A 19,763-nucleotide genomic window follows, 5' to 3' on the forward strand; every position below is an offset into this window, starting at 1 on the left:
ATTGAGATAACGCTATTAATTTTTTGTATTTTCATCACACTATACAGGGTGTTCTGTTAATAGGCTGACAAACTCAGAGGGTTGTTAGTAAACCTCAAGAGGAACAAAAATTGAAATGTAGCATGGTGTCGCGAACCACGTTGAGAGGGTGAAAATCATGAAAAACACATGCAGGCTCTGAGTCCAGAGGAGACGAAAGGTGGATGTCAGTTAATCGCTGAATGCTTTCTCTCACCATATCTGATGTAAGCAGCGTCTCGAAACGCATTTGATGGGGTAGGATCACACGCTGCAGATGACATTAATTAGCTCTATTGGGGACGTTCTACCCAGCATGGTGGGATGCAGAAAGACCGCTCAACGTACACACTTTTCAAATGGAAGAAACTGTGCTGCAATGGTTTGCGATTCCCCTCGACAAGTACACGAGCGGTTGCAGCTGGACTCAGAGCCTGCATGTGTTTCTCGCGATTTTCACCCTCTCAACGTGGTTTACGACACCATGTTCCATTGCAATTTTTGTTCCTCTTCATGTCTACTAACAACCTTTCGAGTTTGTCGGTCCATTAACAAAACACAGGTATAGAACATGAAATCCTGTTTCAATAAATAACAGTGATATCCACTTTAAAAACACTTCAAACGGCTCTCAGAAAATTTCTTTTGGCACATGGTTTTATCTCCAATATACAGAAATATTTCAAATTGCAAATGTAAAATGTAACCTGTTCACTTGTTGTGTTTGTTACACATCTGAAACTCAAGTACTAGAGCAATATAAAGATTGCAGAGAAAACACGATTTAACTGTATTAAGACCAGGATGTGAGTCAATTTCATGTGGCTTTGCACCCAAAATGAAACTAATATACAAGAAATATTCCTCTTTTACTTTTTGATTTCTTAAAAGAATACTAGCTCAAACTTTTTTCAATTTATCGATGTATACCCCGTATTGAATACAAGTATTACAGAGAAATCGAAACTATTTAAGATTGAAGTGTGTGTGTGTGTGTGGGGTGATTGTTCATAAATTATCATTAAAGAAAACTCTCACAAAATACATGATTTCTTTGTATTCCAATTAGGGACTGCAAACGGATGTTGTTCTGGATTGACCAGCTTCTTCCCATTTCGGTTCCCAAACAAGTTAAAAAAAAATCGTATTGTAATCGAATTCATCCATTCGATTTATAGCCACTTAAACCACTGTTTTATTGGTGTTTACGCCTAGCCTGTTTTCCCAGATGGTTAATATATCCCAAAGATTTTCACCAAAGTACTGACTGGCACCAATAAAAGAATCTTTGTTGCAGAAGATTCTTATTCTCCTGTCTACTCATCCTACAGGATATTTTTTCAGATTAAAGAAGAGGATATTTTTACCCCTCGTATTCAGAAAACCTAGGGGTGTTGAAAGAGCCCCGTTTCTTTTTTCCTTCCAGACCACTGTACCAACACCCTTCAAGATAACCCTCCAAAGAAGATACCTTCTCTCCCCCTCCCTTCTTAGGGGATATCAACTGAACTATGCTTTTTTCCAACACCTTCAGTAGGCTAATCTGAAATGAGTGCTGTTTGCCTAGTAACCCTCCACCGCTACTTGTGACAATACTATTTGGAAAGGTGGCGAATAATACTGTAAATATGAAGGTTAGATAATCATATACTATTTTACTTCAACAGCAGTCTGTATGGAGAAAACACAAACAAATAAAAATAAACAATATGCTTTGTATGAAGAGATGGTACTTTTTCGGCCTGAAATATACTAAGAAGTATAGTTGTTGACGTGGGAGGGTATGGAAAACAGAGCGATGGAGGGACGTATTTAGCCTCTGATTTATTCAATTTCATCAGTCAAGAGCTGATGAAGTTTCCTGCACCAGAAATGTTGCCGCACAGTCAAATAGAAGCTCCCTTCATTATTCTTGCAGATGAGGCATACCCTTTGCTTTCATACCTAATGAAGCTGTATAAACGGGAGGGACTAACCAAAACAAATGTTTAATGAGCGGTTATCACATGCAAGAAAGACTGTTGAATGTGTATTCTGGATAACGTACTCCAAATGGCGTATACTTTCAAAATCGATAGAGACCTCAGCTTCTCTCGCTGATAAAATCATAAAATGCATTTGTGTTTTGAACAACGTCGTAATTGACAGAGAAGGAATGCAAAGAAATTTCTCGGATGTTCAACATTGTATTACACGAAGTCAGTTGGAAGAGAAGAGGGAGACCTGCTACTCAAGCAGAAAACATCAGATCTACATTTGCTCAATACTTCCAAAAATATCCTTTGAGTTATGTGTGAAAAGTAAATGCATAAACACATACATGAAATTTAATGTTTAATTTCTGACCATGTCAATTTGAAAAGAAATTTGTTTTATGTAGCCTACCTACATAATTAAGTGGACTTCCTCGAGGAAGTGTCCTTGGCCCCATACTTTTTTACTTTTTATCTATAAACTTGATCTCGATCAGGGTATCAATGGGATTGCTAGCAAATTCACAGATGATGTCAAGCTAATGGGGGTAGTCGGGAATTAAAGCAATAGGGAATTGCTCCAGATCAACTTAAACAGGATTGGAGCATAGGCAAATGAATGAAGCATGATGTTTAAGGCTGAAACACATTACACTGACATGATGTGATTCCACGTCCCGCCTGAGACGTTATGAATTCTGATTCGTGAAAATTGTGTAACGTGAGAATTCCATGTCACAGACTTGCCAGAAATCAGAATACACAATGCCTCTGACAGGACATGATTATCACATCACTTCAGTGTAGTATGTTTCAGCCTTTAGCGTTGATAAGTATATGGTCACTCATTTTGGTTCGAACCCACATTTCTCTTATGAGTTGAATGGCGTAACTATCCCAGATGTAACTAGGGTCACCGATTTGGGAATTCTCATTGACAAGCAGCTTAGGTTTTCTGCACATTGTTCAGTGGTGGTCAAAAAAGCAAATAGTAGCTTGGTTTAATTTTCAAAAAAGGTCTCTTCACGTTCTCCTAAAGTCATTCTTCTGCTTTTTCAAGGACTTAGAGCATACTTCAGTCCAGGTCGAACTAAGGTTTTGGAGACCATACCTACAGAAGGACATAGACCTAGTGGAACGGGTGCAGAGAAGAGCTACATGTGTCCTTATTGGCACACAGTGCTTGAGTTATGAAGAGAGACTTAATTTTTTGAATATGTTTACATTGGATGAGCGAGATGTCAGGGAGATATGATTGAAGCGTTCAAAATTTTCAATGGGATAGATAGGACGGACCATGAATTATTAGTGTACTGCCAATCGACTGCTTTTACAGCATTTTACTGCCTTTTTAATTGGGTTGCTGTAATTTTGAAATATATGACATCCATATTAGTTATGGGGCAACTTTTTCTCAGTCACCTTGGTTGGCATTTTGCCTGTTGTGTTGTTGTATTTATGTTGTGGATAGATTTTGACCCAAATAATCCTTGTAACTGGTTATCCAATGTTTGAAGAACTTTGAATGAGACTGGCTTCAGTTTTCTAAAGTTTATACACGATGAGACTGTCTTTAAACAATTTTTTCCTTGTATAATCTTAATATTGAAAGATCAGAGTTGCCAGCCCGATATGGCTGAAATACATGGCGTGATCTATCTCCCACTTTACAAAAGCATGAAAACCAATTTTTTACTCATCGAGCTGCCGTATCTCCTCTCCTCGACAGGAATCCAGATAAAGCAACTGATGGTCCAACTGTGCTTTGGTTACCAAATTTATTTTAATGAAAATAAAATCTGTGCAAATGTGGATTCACAAATTGCACGTTTGGCAACATGGGGTAATTGGGACCTGGTCTCATATTTTGCTAAGGTGCCCTGCTTATAACTCATATAGCGCATGTTCTGGGCCAAGTCTCGACCAACGATATTGTAACTTACCTTAATGCACAGTTAATTGTAATAGTATCTTCCGTTTTTTTCTGTGTCATTTGTAATTTCCGTACTTTGTTTGACTGATACCCCTTATAGTTTTCCAGATGTATTTGCTTGTGTTTCATTTATTTTGTTTTATGCATTCAATAGTTTGTATTCTTAATATTTGTTATTTTTTGTTTTTAATTACTTATATCTTGTTTTCACTAATTAATATTTTGTAATTCTATGTTTTAACCATTTCACAGCTCTATTGTAATTGCCAATATGTAATTTAATTTATATTTACGTTGTCATGGGTCTATGCACCCAAAAAAAGAAAGATATTGATTGATTAATAATTATGATGTGAAGTGTAAATAAAAACTGAATTTGAATATTTACTGAACTTGTTAATAATTGGCTGATCATCTAGTCCCATTCAAAACTTTAGTAAAATCTAACCACACAATACTGTGAAATTGTGAAATGCAGTGATTAGGTTTGTTGAGTAAATACTGCTGTAGTTGTTTGAAAAATAATGATCTATAAATAAGATAAGTCAAAAACAAATAATAATGAAACATTATTTCTCACTTACCATCTTCAACATTCATTTCAGCAGCTACCTCTTTCCATGCTTTGTCAACAATGTTGCGGTTGGTGTGGCCTTTCAACATTTTGTTCCAAATGACACTTTTCAGGAATACTTTCACAATTAAAATACCTTTATCCACTTCCTTTTTATATAGACAATAAACACGTGCAATCTGAAGATAGCAACACACTCACGTGCAGTCAGAAGATAGCAACACACTCACGTGCAGTCAGAAGATAACACACTCACACCGAGCATGTTCAAGTGAGAAAAGAAAGAATAACTCATTCTGGTTAAAGCAGTTAAAAGCAGTTTGAGCCGGTAAATGCAGGTAGGCAGGCGTGCTATGGCCACCTCAATGAGTTTTCACAATCTTTTTTTTCCCGCTCGCCTGCTGCGATAAAACAAGAAGCAGTTCACTATGGACGTACCCTTAGACAGGTTTCAGAGTAATATGATACGATGAGCATACATACTTTAATAGGTAGGCATGCTAGAGGATATGAGGGGTTCACAACCATAGTAGACCAAGTCCATTTATCTTTATTATGGATAATAGTACCTTCAAGTCTGATAGAAAATTAATTCTGTTCAAATGATGTAAAGGAATTAAATGTTTCAATGTTCAGTTATGTTGTTACGATAAACATGTTGGGGTAAATCGAGAAGCTATCCATTCTTAGAATAAGACAATCATAAGTATTCTTTATGGGCGTTGTATAATATTTTATCATGTGTATATATTGTTTATAATTTGTGTTAATTGCATTTTTAATTGGGTTGCTGTATTTTTGAAATATTTGACATCCATATTTTTATGGGCATCTTTTTATCAGCCACCTCGTTGGGCATTTTGCCTGTTGTGGTGTTGTATTTGTATTTTTTAGTGTCCTGCTTTTACAAAAACTTTTTAAGGGCGTAGTATCCATGATAAATATAAATGGACTTTGTCTACTATGGTTGTGAACCCCTCATATAATAATTTTTGTTTTCAATGTTTGCATAACAGTAGCTTAAAATTAAACATAATATTTGAAAAAATGAACGAGAAGATAAATTTTCAAAATTTTAGCAGATAGTGATTTAAGTGGTGAAACCATAGAAATTTTGCCAGGTGGCAAAAACTGGGAAAAATGTTTTTACCAAGATAGTAAAAACCAGGGTAAATACTGGTAAAACAAAACCCATCAATGGTAAATACTGGTAAAACAAAACTTATCAACGGTAAATACTGGTAAAACAAAACTTATCAACAGTAAATACTGTGTTAACCCTGGTCTCAGTGCTAAGCCACAGGGCCCCCACAATGGTTAAACATGGCTTTGTTTTCATGGGCTGAGGTGAACCGGCTTTGTGGACCAGAATTAGTGCTTTTCACTATAGGGGAAGGTGAGGGGTGATAAAACTTGGGCTGAATTTTTTTCCTCAAAAACTGATCTGTGTATGAGCTGACCCTCTCAATATATGAAGGATTTTCTGAACAAAAAAACTCAGCTTATACATGAGTACATAGGGTAACTCGTGTCCTAGATCACCAGTATACCGCATGCTTCGTAATGAAAGAATTAAACATATTTAAGTACTTAAGTTGTTTTTTCTGCCATACTGTGTCCGAAAATATGTATATTTTTGATAAAAAAATTTGTATTCAAATTGATTATTTATATAACTACAAATCAGCAGTCAAAACTGTTACAAATATTGAATTTATTAACTTATGGTAATTTTTAATTACATAAAAAAATAGCATTTTTGCTTGAAGTTGGCTTTCGCAGCACTCGAACGGTGTTCAGGCAAAACTGTTAAGTGGTTAAAACTTGACAATTTATTAATATACAGGGTGTTTCAAAAAGAATCATCTGATTAAAAAAAAATCATAACTATTCAGCTTTTAATTCGTTTTGATCTAATAATGTATGGGTAGAAAGAGGAAAATACAGTTGCTGACAGGTAATATACACATATATTTTTGGTAATATACACATTTCAAATCAGGTGATTCTTTTTGAAACACCCTGTATATTGAAGAAGGACAACAGGAGAGAAGACGCATTTGCATATCAGCTGTACAAGATATACTGAGCTTTTTACAAGGAACCACGCTCCTCAGAAGTGTGAGTGAGAGGGGGGGGGGGTGCACCATCTATGCGTACTAAGACACTTAATGAATTATGAGCAGCTCTATCATGAATGGAATTAACACAAAAATATCATAATGCTTTTATACATATGATTTGAATTAACATTTCAATATAAATAGTTTATCATTTGATCTGATATTTGTTGTAGCCTAAGCTGTTTTAATTATATATGCAGGCTTCCTCTATGGAGTTGCCAATCGTACTGGCCGGAGTCTCACTCAGACAGCAAAGCATCTGAAGCAAACTGTTGAACAGAATGTAAGTATTGATCAGTTTTTAAAATTAAAACAATGATCAAGTTAAATTACGAGTACTGCATTTTTTTTACTCCAGATTACTTGTAGTACACCAAGTTCCAAAACCTCCAAGAATTTGATATTAAACTGTTAAATGTGATTCAATTGATGCAATTTTTTAAAAAGTAAATGATGGGATGGAAAATGATATGTAAAATACTGAGGCTGTCACACGGTTGAAATACTTTGAAAATATGTTCTTGGACAGGTTGTAGTTTCATAAATTATTACCTGTTAAAAATCTCAGCTATTATCTATATGGTACTTTATTTGTTGAAATGGCTTCAAGGTACGATTTGCCATAGAAAAATTATAATGGATAGCTGTGTTAATAGACTGAAGGAGGAGCAGTCAAACAGAATTGACCATCAATGTGAAGAGGCAGAAGCCGTTTTGTCGTTTTCTGACACCCAGCACTGTTGCGAGTATAATGGTCATTTCATGGAGAAATGAGAGGGGCATATGCTAAGCCAGCTAAGTGATTTTTTACAGGGGCAAGGCAGTGTATTTACGGTCAAGACCGTTTGGAAGTTGTCAACTTAACACATGAATATACGTACAGGACCTTCGGTTGGTTAAGGAGCAAGGCAATGCTGTTTCACCCTGATTTTCTTTGTTGATCCCCCTATGTTGCCCTTGATTATGTTTCTATAAAATTCAGTTAAGGAATGCCAAGGGCTCGATACTTATAAATCTGCAGTTATGTTCAAAGAGAATTATGTACTTTCAGCTGTATATATGAAGACAAAATAGCAGAGACTCGTACCATACATCATAGTTCATCTTTCAGGGTTCGTACAGGTCAGGGGGGGGGGGGAAACATTTTATTTAAAAAAGTCAGGGAAATCTTTATTGGCAATCATTTATCATGATTGCCAACCAAGGGCATGATATTGTATTCCATTATCTGCCGTGCGGTAAACACAAGTTTTTTCGTCAGCATTTGCATTTTGAAGTTTTTAAATTGTTTCCTCCAATTAAATATGTCTTCAGAAAGAAAATTAAAAACTTTAAGCTATATAAAGCTTTTATATAGGGGGGAGGAATGGAACTTTTTCTTAATTGCACAAAAAAAAAAAGGAATTTTTTTTTGATTGAGTCTATGAGTGCCGGGAGAGGGGTACCCCCCTTGGGAAAATCCCCAGATTTCTGGATTCCAAAAGTTGGCACATCTGACTGTGCATTGTTTTATGTCAACATTGGAAGGACCAACATTTCATTCTACCTAGAAGAATCTGATACTGGTCAAAATGACCAGAGATTATGTTTAAATGTAGATATGAGTGTATACGTAAGCAAAAATATAAAAATGCAGAGTTTTCTAAATAAATTTTATAATTAAATTTTATTTTCAACCTCTTTGCTCTAAAGCCGTGTTTCCCAAAGTGGGCAATGGCATGGTCTGGGGAGAGGCGATAGAAGTTGCAGTTATAACATTGGATTCTATGGGCTTGTTTGAGTTGGGGGGTGGTGAGAGAAACAAATTTCTGATGAAGGGGGCGATGGAACAGAAAAGTTTGGAAAACTGCTCTAGAGGCACATACACTCATTGCCATAAAAATTTGCGCACAAGAAATAATTGTGGGATTGAAACGAAAGTTGGCCTGAAGGTACATGTCGGGCAGATATGCAAATGATTAGAAATGCAGCGTGATTGCACATTGCGTAATGCCACTAGAGGGCGTTGAACTTCGTTCTCCTTGGAGTATAAAACAGGTAAGCAGAGCTTGCTGGAGTGTATTTAATCGTTTGCAAAGGAAATGCTGAGGTAGACATGCCGTTACGCCGCCGTCGAAGACCATATGAGCAGTTGTCAGAGTTCGATAGGGGAAGAATCATCGGGACGATGGAAGCTGGGTGGTCAGCTCGGCGAGTAGCTCGTCAACTAGGCCGTTCTGATTTTACTGTGAGGAGGTGGTGGGCCACCAACGCCTCCATTTGGAGTGGTGTCAAGCACAACGGGATTGGACTGCAACGGAATGGAACCAGGTCGTCTTCAGCGACGAATCGAGATTCAACTTGAGCAGTGATGACAATCATGTTCGTGTGTGGAGGCCCCGTGGTGAACGCTTCAATCCTGCCTTCGCTTTACAGCGACACACCGCTCCCACAGCTGGTGTCATGGTATGGGGTGCCATTGCTTACGATACACGGTCACCCCTAATATTGATCCATGGCACAATGACAGCCCAGCGGTACGTCCATAACATCCTTCAGCCACATGTGTTGCCACCCATGGTAGGGCTCCCAGGAGCCATTTTTCAACAAGACAATGCTAGGCCACACACAGCAAGGATGTCACAAGACTGCCTCCACCACATTACCACCCTTCCCTGGCCTGCTCTATCCCCAGATTTGTCACCAATCGAGCATATCTGGGATCATTTGGGACGGTAAGTTGGAAACCCTACGAGGTTGGTCGAACTAGAGGCGCATTTACAGCAACTGCGGAACGAGATGTCTCAGGACATCATACGGAACTTGTATGCCTCAATGCCCGCTCGTATCGCATCGTGCATTCGCGCTAGAGGGGGTCCAACAGAGTACTAAAACTTCTGTTCATCTGTACTTTTTTCTGCAATAAATGATCCTTTTTCTTGGATTTTCTAATCACTTACTTACATCAACGTAGTACTTACATGTGTAAAATTTCATTTCATTTTGACGACTTCTTTTGGGTGCGCAAATTTTTATGGCAATGAGTGTATATATGTACCCTTTTTTAAACGTTTCTAATGATTCTTTTTTGAAGTTAAGACTTGAAGTATGGTACCAAATTAATTAATTTAAATAACTATTTAAGTTAATTATTTAAAAAATTTTTTTTTTTTCTTTTCAAAGTCCATCTTAACATACAATAAATGCAAATACATTGAAAAAAAAATAATGGTCTGTTGATAAAACTAATGCACACTGAGGAAAAGTTGACTTTTGGCTCCGATTTGAAGTTTTACCTATCCAAAAAATTTTACATTCTAAACATAATTGCAGTAATTGGCACTGACCTAAAATCATTTTTCAGGTGTGTCAACAATGCATGTAAGGGGACAGTTGCCCCCCCCCCCCTCAATAGAAATATCTAGGGTAGAGAGCAATCTAGGCATGTGTAGTGCTTTCAATGACTTTTTCATATTGGTTTTTAATAGGGAAGATGATATTGAAAGTACGGATGTGTCATGGGATGAAGTTCTCATTGATATTCAGGTAGAAAATGTGGATGTCCTAAAACTTCTAAAAAATGTATGTGCAAGCAAAGCACCAAGGACCAGATAAATTATCCTAGGGTCCTTAGGGAATGTGCTAATGAACTAACTGTTGGGGGCCAGTTACATAGATTTACAGAAGTAGTGTTGCTGAAGGTATTGTCCCAGGGGATTGGAAGCTTACGAATGTAGTTCCACTACTTAAAAAAGGTAGTAGAGAAACCATGTCAAAATATCATCAAGTGAGTTTCATGTGTTCCCTCTCAAAAACTTTGGAAATTATTATGAAAAAGTAATTGGTGAAGTGGAGGGATAGATGAAAATAATGTATTGCCGGAAAAACAGCATGGATTTGGGAAGGGGAAGTCATGTGTAACCAACCTCCCTTGCTCTATGATCACGTGGCTAAGGCTTTGGAAAATGGCGAAAATATTGGTGTAGTTTATCATGATTTCCAGAAGGCATTCGATTGGGTCCAACATGGCAAACTCTTGAGGCGTTTTTACATGAGATTGGGATTGGGGCAACTTGTTGAATTCGATAGAATAATGGTTGAGAGATAGATCACAAAGGGTTATGGTGAACAGAGAATTGTCTGTTTGAACAGGTGTTAAAAGTGGAGTCCCTCAACGAAGCGTCCTTGGTCCCGTTCTCTTTTCACTTATCGATAAACTCAATCAAGGTATTGATGTGATCGTTAGCATATAGTGAGTAATTTGTTAGACAACAACAATAACATGGGATCCAAGATGGCAATAAAAATTCACTTTTACTCTTATTTCTTTCAAAAATATTTGGTGCTTTTAGTGATGAACAACACAACCACTTTTACCAACGCATCTTCACTATGGAGTACCGTTAGCAGAGACATTGGCACCCTTCAATGATAAAGTATTACTGTTGGTTATTAATCAGGTAGATAGGTGATGTACTTCACAAGAGGAAAAGCAGTCACATCTTATTTTTCCAAATTAAATGTAAACGTAAAACTTTTGAAATATATTATTAATTTAAGTGCATTTGCAAAAACATTAAGTGGAAAACATCAGTAAAAACTCTGAGAGGTTTTTTTATTTATTTATTCAAAAATAGTCATTATTAGTCAATATTGTATTTTCATATTGTGATAGTTGTGTACCTCAGAACTGTGATGTGATAGAGAAAAACTATTTTTTTTTACTGAATGCAGCACCCTAAAATTAGTTAAATCCACCTATTTACGAAGCAGATACAGAAAAGAAAGTTTTATTTTCTTGACTAGTGTTATTGGAGTTCAGATACAGTGGAACTTTGGTTAGTGAGCAATTTTCAAAACAAGCAAAAAATTTTGAAATTTTTTTTGACTCTGTTAACATAGCTGCCAAGTCTCCTGATTTTTCCGGGAATCTCCCGAATTTTAGCTTCATCCCTCGACCTCCCGAAAAGTTCTTAAATCTCCCTAATTTGTACAAAAATCACAAAAAATCCCTAATTGTCCCTAAAAATTCCCCACTTCATTAAAAAAAAATCTCTACTTCTGAAAATAATTTTTAAGGAATTTCTTGTGGGGCATGAAGTCTTTTTCCCGTTTTTTTCTCCTTCCGAAATGACACACGTCGTAAATGGGGAAATTCCCTTTTTAAGGAAGTTTTACAAACCCTCTGATGGTAACAAGAAAGTTGTTTGTCTTATCTTGCAGGGAAATAGCTTGGCAGCCAATAGTCCTGGATAATAATTGAAGATTATAGTGACGCACATGTGGCCAAAACTTCCTCTTTGTTGAAGTTACGTACGTGCGATAACAAAACATGAATATTGATAAGTAAAAAAATGTTTAATCAATTTTAAAGATACCTATTCCCGATGAATTTCCTTTCATCAAACGTTCCAGAAAAGGGCAGACTTTCTTTTTGTACAAGTTGTGTTACGGACATAAACATCGGTCATGGTGGAAAGACTGCCATCATCACTCATGTGAAATGAAAAAAAACATCAAGTGTCACAAAAAATCAGTGTTCTTCAAAAATTGACGCTTTTTCCCTTCATCTTCCGATGATTTTGGGGTCATTCGCACAGAATGTTTGTTCACATCGTTTCTGATTGCATGTATGTTTTTTAGATCATTTTAAAGTTTGGGCCTTCAATTTCACTTGTTTTTGAGTAGGGATTTTCTTCCCAAGGGTTCAACTTCCATGTGTGTAAAATCCCTATTTTATTTGACTTCAACTGCTGAGTAGGGATTTTATTCCCTACGCTTTAACTTTTATGTGTGGGAAATCTCTTTTTTATTTATTAGGGAGTGGTTTTAGCATAAAATACGGGTCTGCGTGAAAATCTCCCTAATTTTCATTTTCAAAAGTTGGCAGCTATGTGTTAACCAGCAACAATTTGCATTACAAACGAAATTTTTGTGACTTGTTTATTTTCATGTTATCACAACTGAGCCAATAGTTTATTGCTTTCTCCTACACACACACTCTGGAATTGTCAGTAATATTCTTCCCTTTGATCTCCAGTGAGTGTGCTTCACTGGAAAAATGAACACAGGTGCAAGCATGACTGTTTACTATACGGAACTAGACGTAGCATTGTAATCATGCGTATGTGCGCTTGAAGTTTTTTTTGTTCTGCTTGGAGAATGTTGGTGTAAATCAGTGTTTCCCAAAGTGGGCAATATTGCCCCCGGTGGGCGATGGAATGGACCAGGGGGGTGATAGAAGCTATGTATTTAATATAGGATCCTATGGATTCACTTGAGTTCGGGGGCAATGAGAGAAAATTTTCTTAAGAAGGGGCGATAGAATAAAAGATTTGGGAAACTATGGTGTAAATAATGCCCGATAGATGGCAGCATGTGTGACAACCATGGTAAAACCCTGATATGTGCTGTTTATGTTTCATTCTTCTTGTCGATGCCATCTTGAGTGTTATGTTGTTTGTAGTGGTGTTGAATTTCTGTAATGAATATCTTTTATAGATTCACAGACCTCTCCTACAGGTTATGGAGCCTGCCATGTATGTTCTTTGTTACTACAAAGTCATGAGTTTAACAATCTTTCTCGCACCAATTAGCATTTTTTTTCTCTCCAACATGCCGACAGCTGAGGAATATGAAGTCTTGAGGCGGGAACTGAAAACTGAGAGTTTCTATGTCGTCAACTTCCAGGACTGTGACAACCAGTTTCATTGCAGACATGCCTTAGTCGAAACATCTCAAAGACCAGAAGAATTTCTCAGATTGGAAATTTATGAAAAATGTCCTCATTGTCTGTGGCTTGTGGAATTGTATCTTGCTGGGGACTGAACGGGTTGACAGCGCATTGAATCGCAGAACCCTCGTGAAAATCACCTTGTCTCTCAAGCCTATGACTGTAACGATCACGCAGAAATGCAAAACTGCTAAAGAAACATAGGACTTGCTAAATGCAATGTTCAAGGATAAAGGCATTTTTCACGTGGTCAGTCTTGATCAGAATCTTCTTGATATCTATTTAGAAGATTGCCGTACAATGGACGAATATCTGAATAAATTCACGATTGTCATGGAGCAACTCGAGAATGTTGGCAAACCGTTAGATGACCATGTCATTAGTGATTTCATTCTTACAAAGTTACTGAATTAATACAAGCCTCTCGTCTTGGGGATTTGCAGATCTGGGCAAGAAATCAAGACTTTGTTCGTGAAAAGCCTGCTGCTGGAAAATGCCACTCAAGTTCTGAAACCGTCATCGAACTCTGCTTTTTGCGAAAAAGCAACCAGCCAGTGCCACAAAGGGAATCCATTCTCTCAATTGCAATGAGCACGGACACAAGTGTATGACCTGCTGAAAACGAAAAGTCCCAAAGCAGAATATGCTAAAATCTGTGACGTATTGCAACGTTTAGCTTGCATTTCCCGGTTCTTTAACATTTTACCCCAGTAGCTATTGAAAGGATAACAACAATGAAAGAAACAAGATTTTGATTAAACTATAAGCATTTATTCAATTATATATTAACTATTAATATAACGCTTTATCAACAATTATCACAATCAAACCTTTCTCTCAATATTATAACAGAACAATAAAACAGAACGGTCTCACTGCCATGTCCAGTTTTTCACGTATTAGTTCACACCGTCCGATAGACACTCCCAGGTGTCTACCTCACAGCAGAAGATTCCCAGACACCAGCATCAGATGGGTTTGGTGTCTCCAAACATGTTGAGGTCACAGGCGATGGGATCACGACGGCGTTGGGTTTTCGCATGAAGACCAGCGATAAGATGGGTGAGGTGCCAAGGGCACACCTCTACAGTTTCAACACATTATTTCAGAGAGACAATCTAGCTCACACCTCAACAGGGTGTGACGCCTTAGTGATTAAGACAAGACGTTAGTCGGAGGAAGGTAGAAGTGAGAAGTCGCTGTTCGTGCAGATCTGTCCGGTTTTTATACAGAAGCATTCCCACAATGCCCATAGGCAGAACCAATCAGAAGATCGAAGGTGCGGTATTGAGCTTGCATCTAATTTCCATAATTTCATGAGAGAAAAGGAAATATTGTAAAAGTTATAATACTGAATCTGGCAACCAAACATAACAAATTGCGGCCGATCGGCGGACACGCGATCAATCCCGGAGACATAAAGGTAAAACAAAATAAAATATATTAAAATGACTAGAATAAGGACGATTTCCGCAGGGGCCTAATGGTAATGTTACAGTATATCGCAGAACAATTTAGAAGAATTACAATAAAAAGTATAGAAAACACTATTATAGAGATTTTTAACTGCAGAACATTTCCAGTCACCCGAGGGCTCGTTGCAGAACAACAAAAAACATTCTGCTTTGGGACCAAATAGGGAAAATCCCCAAAAACTGCAAGTAAGTGTTCTGCTAGTGCTCTGAAAAAGAAATAGCTTCTAAAGCAACTGTGTCTTCAGTATCTTCTGCTGCTGTTCTCTCTGACAAACATGAATGGTCCATAGACTCTGGTGCATCAACTCATCTCAGTTGTTCATTGGCAGTTTCACATGATGTATCATCCAAAAAAGAGGCTGGCCTATCCAATGGTGAAAAATCCCCAGTCACACGGTACAGGGACATAGCTATAGTGCTGAACTCTTCAAAAACTCTACACTCTAAATATATAAGTCTGTGCCTACCCTTATGCTGAATTTGTTAAGTGTTAGCAAACTTGAATACAGTGAGCCTAAGCTATCAGTCATCTTCGATGAGAACGGTTGCAAGATATTAAAAGAGAAACCGATGGTTGACAGCTCATCTGTTTTAGCTACTGCAACAGAAGTGAATGGACTGTATAGTCTTGATAATGAAACAAACTTTGTTTCTACCACTTCAATGAAGCAAGACACCTGTCATATTGCACATTAGACTGGGTCACCTTAATTTTTGTTCCTTGAGAAACCTTCAAAAATTACTTTATTTCAAATGTGATTCTCAAAATATCAATTTTGTGGATTGTGATGTTTGTGTTCGTGCAAAATTACACTGCTAATCTTTTCCAAAGTCAGGCAAGACACATGAAGGAAATCTTTTGGAACTCGTTCACTCAGTTCTCTGTGGCCCCATGTAAGTCTCATCTAAAGGTGGAGTTTGTCATTTTCTTACCTTCAGTAGACCTGCCAATTCTCTGGATTTAGACGGGAGACTCCGGATTTTTCATCCTTTCACCTGCTCTCCGGATTTCGGCAGAAAATTATATTTTAAACGAGCTTTCATGATGTCAATGACTGCCGTCATCGTTAGGGAAAACACCCATAGAGGACAGCCATGGTCATTTCCATTGAGCAGCCATAAAAAGTCTTGGTGGTCGCGTTTAAGCAACTGCAGACCTGCCAACTCTCCCGATTTAGGCGGGAGACTCCGGATTTTTCATCCTTCCTCCCGATCTCCGGATTTTTCATCCTTCCTCCCGATCTCCGGATTTGTTAAAATTTCTCCGGATTTTGGCAGAAAATTAGATTTCACGTTGTCGTGGCGTCAATAATTACCGTCGTCGTTAGGGAAAACACCCGTAGAGGACAGCCGTAGTCATTTTCATCCAGCAGCCGTAAAAAAGTCTTTGTGACCGCATTTAAGCAACTGGTAAAGACGCGACTTTGTTTTCGTAGCATTTATCGCAATCATTAATCAGGGACATGACCTTTGCTGCCGAAATTCCTGTATAATCGCTATTGTATTCCATTAACAGCCGTGCGGTAAACACAAGTTTTTTCGTCAGCAGCTTTGTATTTTGAAGTTTTTTAAATTGTTTCTTCCGATTAAATATGTCTTCAGAAAGAAAATATAAAACTTCAAGCTATATATATAAAGCTTTTAAGAGTTTATATATCCAAGATTATCAATCACTGATAGCATCCACGAAAGGAAACTTATGTTTTATGAACAGTATGTAGATGTGATTTCTCTATTCTGCATGGAAAGACTGACATGAAATTATATTCTGCTCAGGGACAATGCAGAACCTGCCTTGCGGGGAAGTTGACATGTCTGCCTTGCGGGGAAGTTGACATGTCTGCCTTCAGTGATGATTTCTCCCATAAATGCTTTGTTTACTTCCTGAAATCCAACAGTTTTTAACAATTTTGTTGAATTCAGGACATTCGTGAAAAATCAGAAAGAAAAATCAAAAGTGTTACATTCTGACAATGGTGGAGAATATGTCTATAAAAATGGAAAATTCTCTGAAAGATGCTAGAATATTGCATCAGCGAACTGTGCCACATACACCCGAGCAGAATGGATGTAACATTTGGGGGGCATGCTAGTCGCCAATATTATGATAGGGAGGTCCTGTGGATCGCTGGCGGGAACTCCGTGGGGGATTGTCATCAACCTCACATACTGTGATAATATAAAATGTGCAATGTAAACTCTGTGCAATGCAACCGTTGTCCTACTTAAGCTCTTAAAAATCACACTCCCCAAGAACTCTGGTCTGGACGAAAACCTCACATATTACATCTCAACATTTTTGGATGTGGAGCCGTGGTTTATATCCCCCAGTGCAAAAGAAAGAAGCTGGATTCTAAAGCTGGAGATGGTATCCTCCTTGGCTACAGCAACGAAACCAAGAGTTATTGTATTTATAACCCCAGAACACAGAGGAGGTGTAAATTGTTAGAGATGTGAAGTTTTTTGAAGACCAGTTTCCATTTAACAAAATGGATTCACTGAGCCGTGATCCATTTCCATCACTTGAAAATGCAGCTGATACTCAGTTTTTAACTGTTACTATCTGCAAGACTTCTCTAGAGACTGAAATATCATTGGAAAGCAGTTTAGAACAGTCTTCTCCTTCCCATACAGTGAGGACACGTGATGTTTAGGCAGGTGTTGAAAATAGATCTGATTGCTATTCTCAACATACACAACAACAGAACATTTGTATCTTTGATGATGATTTGGTATTTTTCCAAGCTTCATTGTGTGAAAGTACGCCTGACTCATTGACTGAAGCTCTGAACAGTCAGGATGTTGAACATTGGAGAAGGGCCGTTGATGAGGAATTGAAATCACATGCTGATAATCAAATGATTCCAGCTGAACTTCCTCGAGGTTGGGAAGCCATTTCCATGAAATGGGTATTCTAGATTAAGCAGAGTGTTGATGGTTCCATTGAATGGTACAGAGCGTGTTTGGTCACTCGTGGATGCTCCCAAAGCTATGGCATAGATTACAATGAAACCACCTCACCTGTCATTCGAACAACCTTGGTCAGACTTTTGCTTGCCCATGCTGTTAAATATGACTGGGATGTTCATCACATGAACGTTTTGACTGCCTTCCTCCATCCAAAGTTAAAGATCTGTATGTCAAGCTCTCATCTGGATCCATTTGTCGTCTTTTGAAATCTGTCTATGGTTTGAAGCAAGCCAGTCGTTCATGGTATATGCTACTACTTAACCATACATGCACCTCTTGTACACATTTCTCTACAGAGTTTCTAATGAATCAGTACATGCCAGAGAGAGAGAATGTGTGCTCTGAGTGCATGTGTGGCCCTAACCTATTTATGCTGTCAGGTTGTGCTTGTTTAGTGTTCATGCTACCATCTGTCTTTCATTTTCTGAAGTAAAGACAGTAATGCTTGAATTATTTATGTTATGTCAGTATCATGTTATAAGTCTGCCTGCTCTCTGCAGAGAGACTTTTTCAAATGGGAGATCGGCTCGCGCATTCGCACCTTGAAGCTGGGAAACCACAGAAAACCAACTCCAGTGACATATGGTACTGCATGATGTTCTTTTCGCCCTTGAGTTCACTCCATTAGAGTATGATTCTTGTGTGTACTAATAAAATTTTGTTTAACCTTGATGAGGTTAGCAGAGTGCAGCATACCTCAAACTGCTTATATTGTTATCCATTTCATGTGGAAAGAACTGCTGATGTCGTAAAGGACATAATAAAACACTTCTTTTAAAAACAAAGTTAGATATTTATTAAATATAAAAAACATGATAGTACCAGACTACACATGTTACATTAACAAGGGAGCAAGGCAAAAAGGAGAGACAATACACTGAAGTTGCGTTTCACTTATATAGGCTGTACACACCATGTGATGTCACATACATGCGGTGATAGTGCTATCACCGCACGTATAATGTTATGTAAATTATGCTGCTCAGCATAATTTACATAACATTACATGTGATGCCAACAAAAAATATCTTATCAAATACATACAATACAAATACAACGCCACAACAGGCAAAATGCCCAAAAAGGTGGCTGAGAAAAAGATGCCCATAACAAATACGGATGCCATATATTTCAAAAATGTTTAATGTTAGGTAATAAAATTCTAAACTTCCTACTTCAATTTGTTAAAATTTGATTTTTGAGAAATTTCTCCAAAATAACAGTTTGAGATTTTTGAGACCCTCTGACCTCGGGACCATAAGCTGCTTCCCATCTAGCCTATGGGGAAATTCAGCACAGGTTACTAAAACAACTGGTTCAAACCTCCGACCAAATGCTTTCCAAAGATGAGGAAGTGGTGGTGCAACCCACAGATTTAAGAAAAATCATTAAGAAAAGTTTCATAGTGAATGTATCACTCAAATGGTGCTATTCAGTCATGATTTGCATGAGAACGGGAAGAGAAAAATTTACAATCGGTTATGGTTGAAACCACAAAGGTAAATATGTAAATATTTTTCTTATATTTCAACATTGCCCTCCCTCTCATGCACAGGACAAGATACATCTTGCAATTTTTTTTCACAATAAAAAAAATTCAATTCATATAAGCAAATAATTCCTTTGTAAATTTATATAAGTTTTCTTTTACAAGCAGTTTTGTGAAAATGTCAGCTAAATTATTTTTACTGTTCACATATTGAAGCTTAAACAGATTATCATACACCAAACCTCTTAAAAAATGCAATTTTTTATCGATATGTTTTATCCTCCTTGTTTCTTTTCTCCAAGCATTTTTTTTTTTTTGCTAGAGGGATGGGTAAAAAAAAAACAAGAAAGGCATTATCTGTCAATGTGTATATTGGGGGAAGAGGATGGATATCATTATGGGTGGGGGGAAAAGCTATTTTGCTATATGAACAAAAAAAAAAAATCCAACTTTTTCTTTGTTTGTGGGGACCTTTCAACATCTGCAATATTCCCCT

The 19,763-nt window shown here is 37.5% G+C and overlaps 1 protein-coding gene across 1 annotated transcript in view; it reads left to right on the forward strand.

The window, feature by feature from the left end:
• Window positions 1–19,763, forward strand: part of Sap47 (Synapse-associated protein 47kD) — a 163,868-nt gene that overhangs the window by 14,801 nt on the left and 129,304 nt on the right. The window contains exon 2 of the mRNA XM_089239499.1: window positions 6,822–6,904. Within this exon, the coding sequence (XP_089095625.1) occupies window positions 6,822–6,904 (83 nt within the window). The remainder of the gene's footprint in view (window positions 1–6,821; window positions 6,905–19,763) is intronic.

Source organism: Pholcus phalangioides, unplaced genomic scaffold (assembly GCF_987345545.1).
Source record: "Pholcus phalangioides strain wild (caught in Gottingen) unplaced genomic scaffold, Ppha-v1.0 ptg000011l_1, whole genome shotgun sequence".
In the NCBI taxonomy this organism is placed as follows: domain Eukaryota; kingdom Metazoa; phylum Arthropoda; class Arachnida; order Araneae; family Pholcidae; genus Pholcus; species Pholcus phalangioides.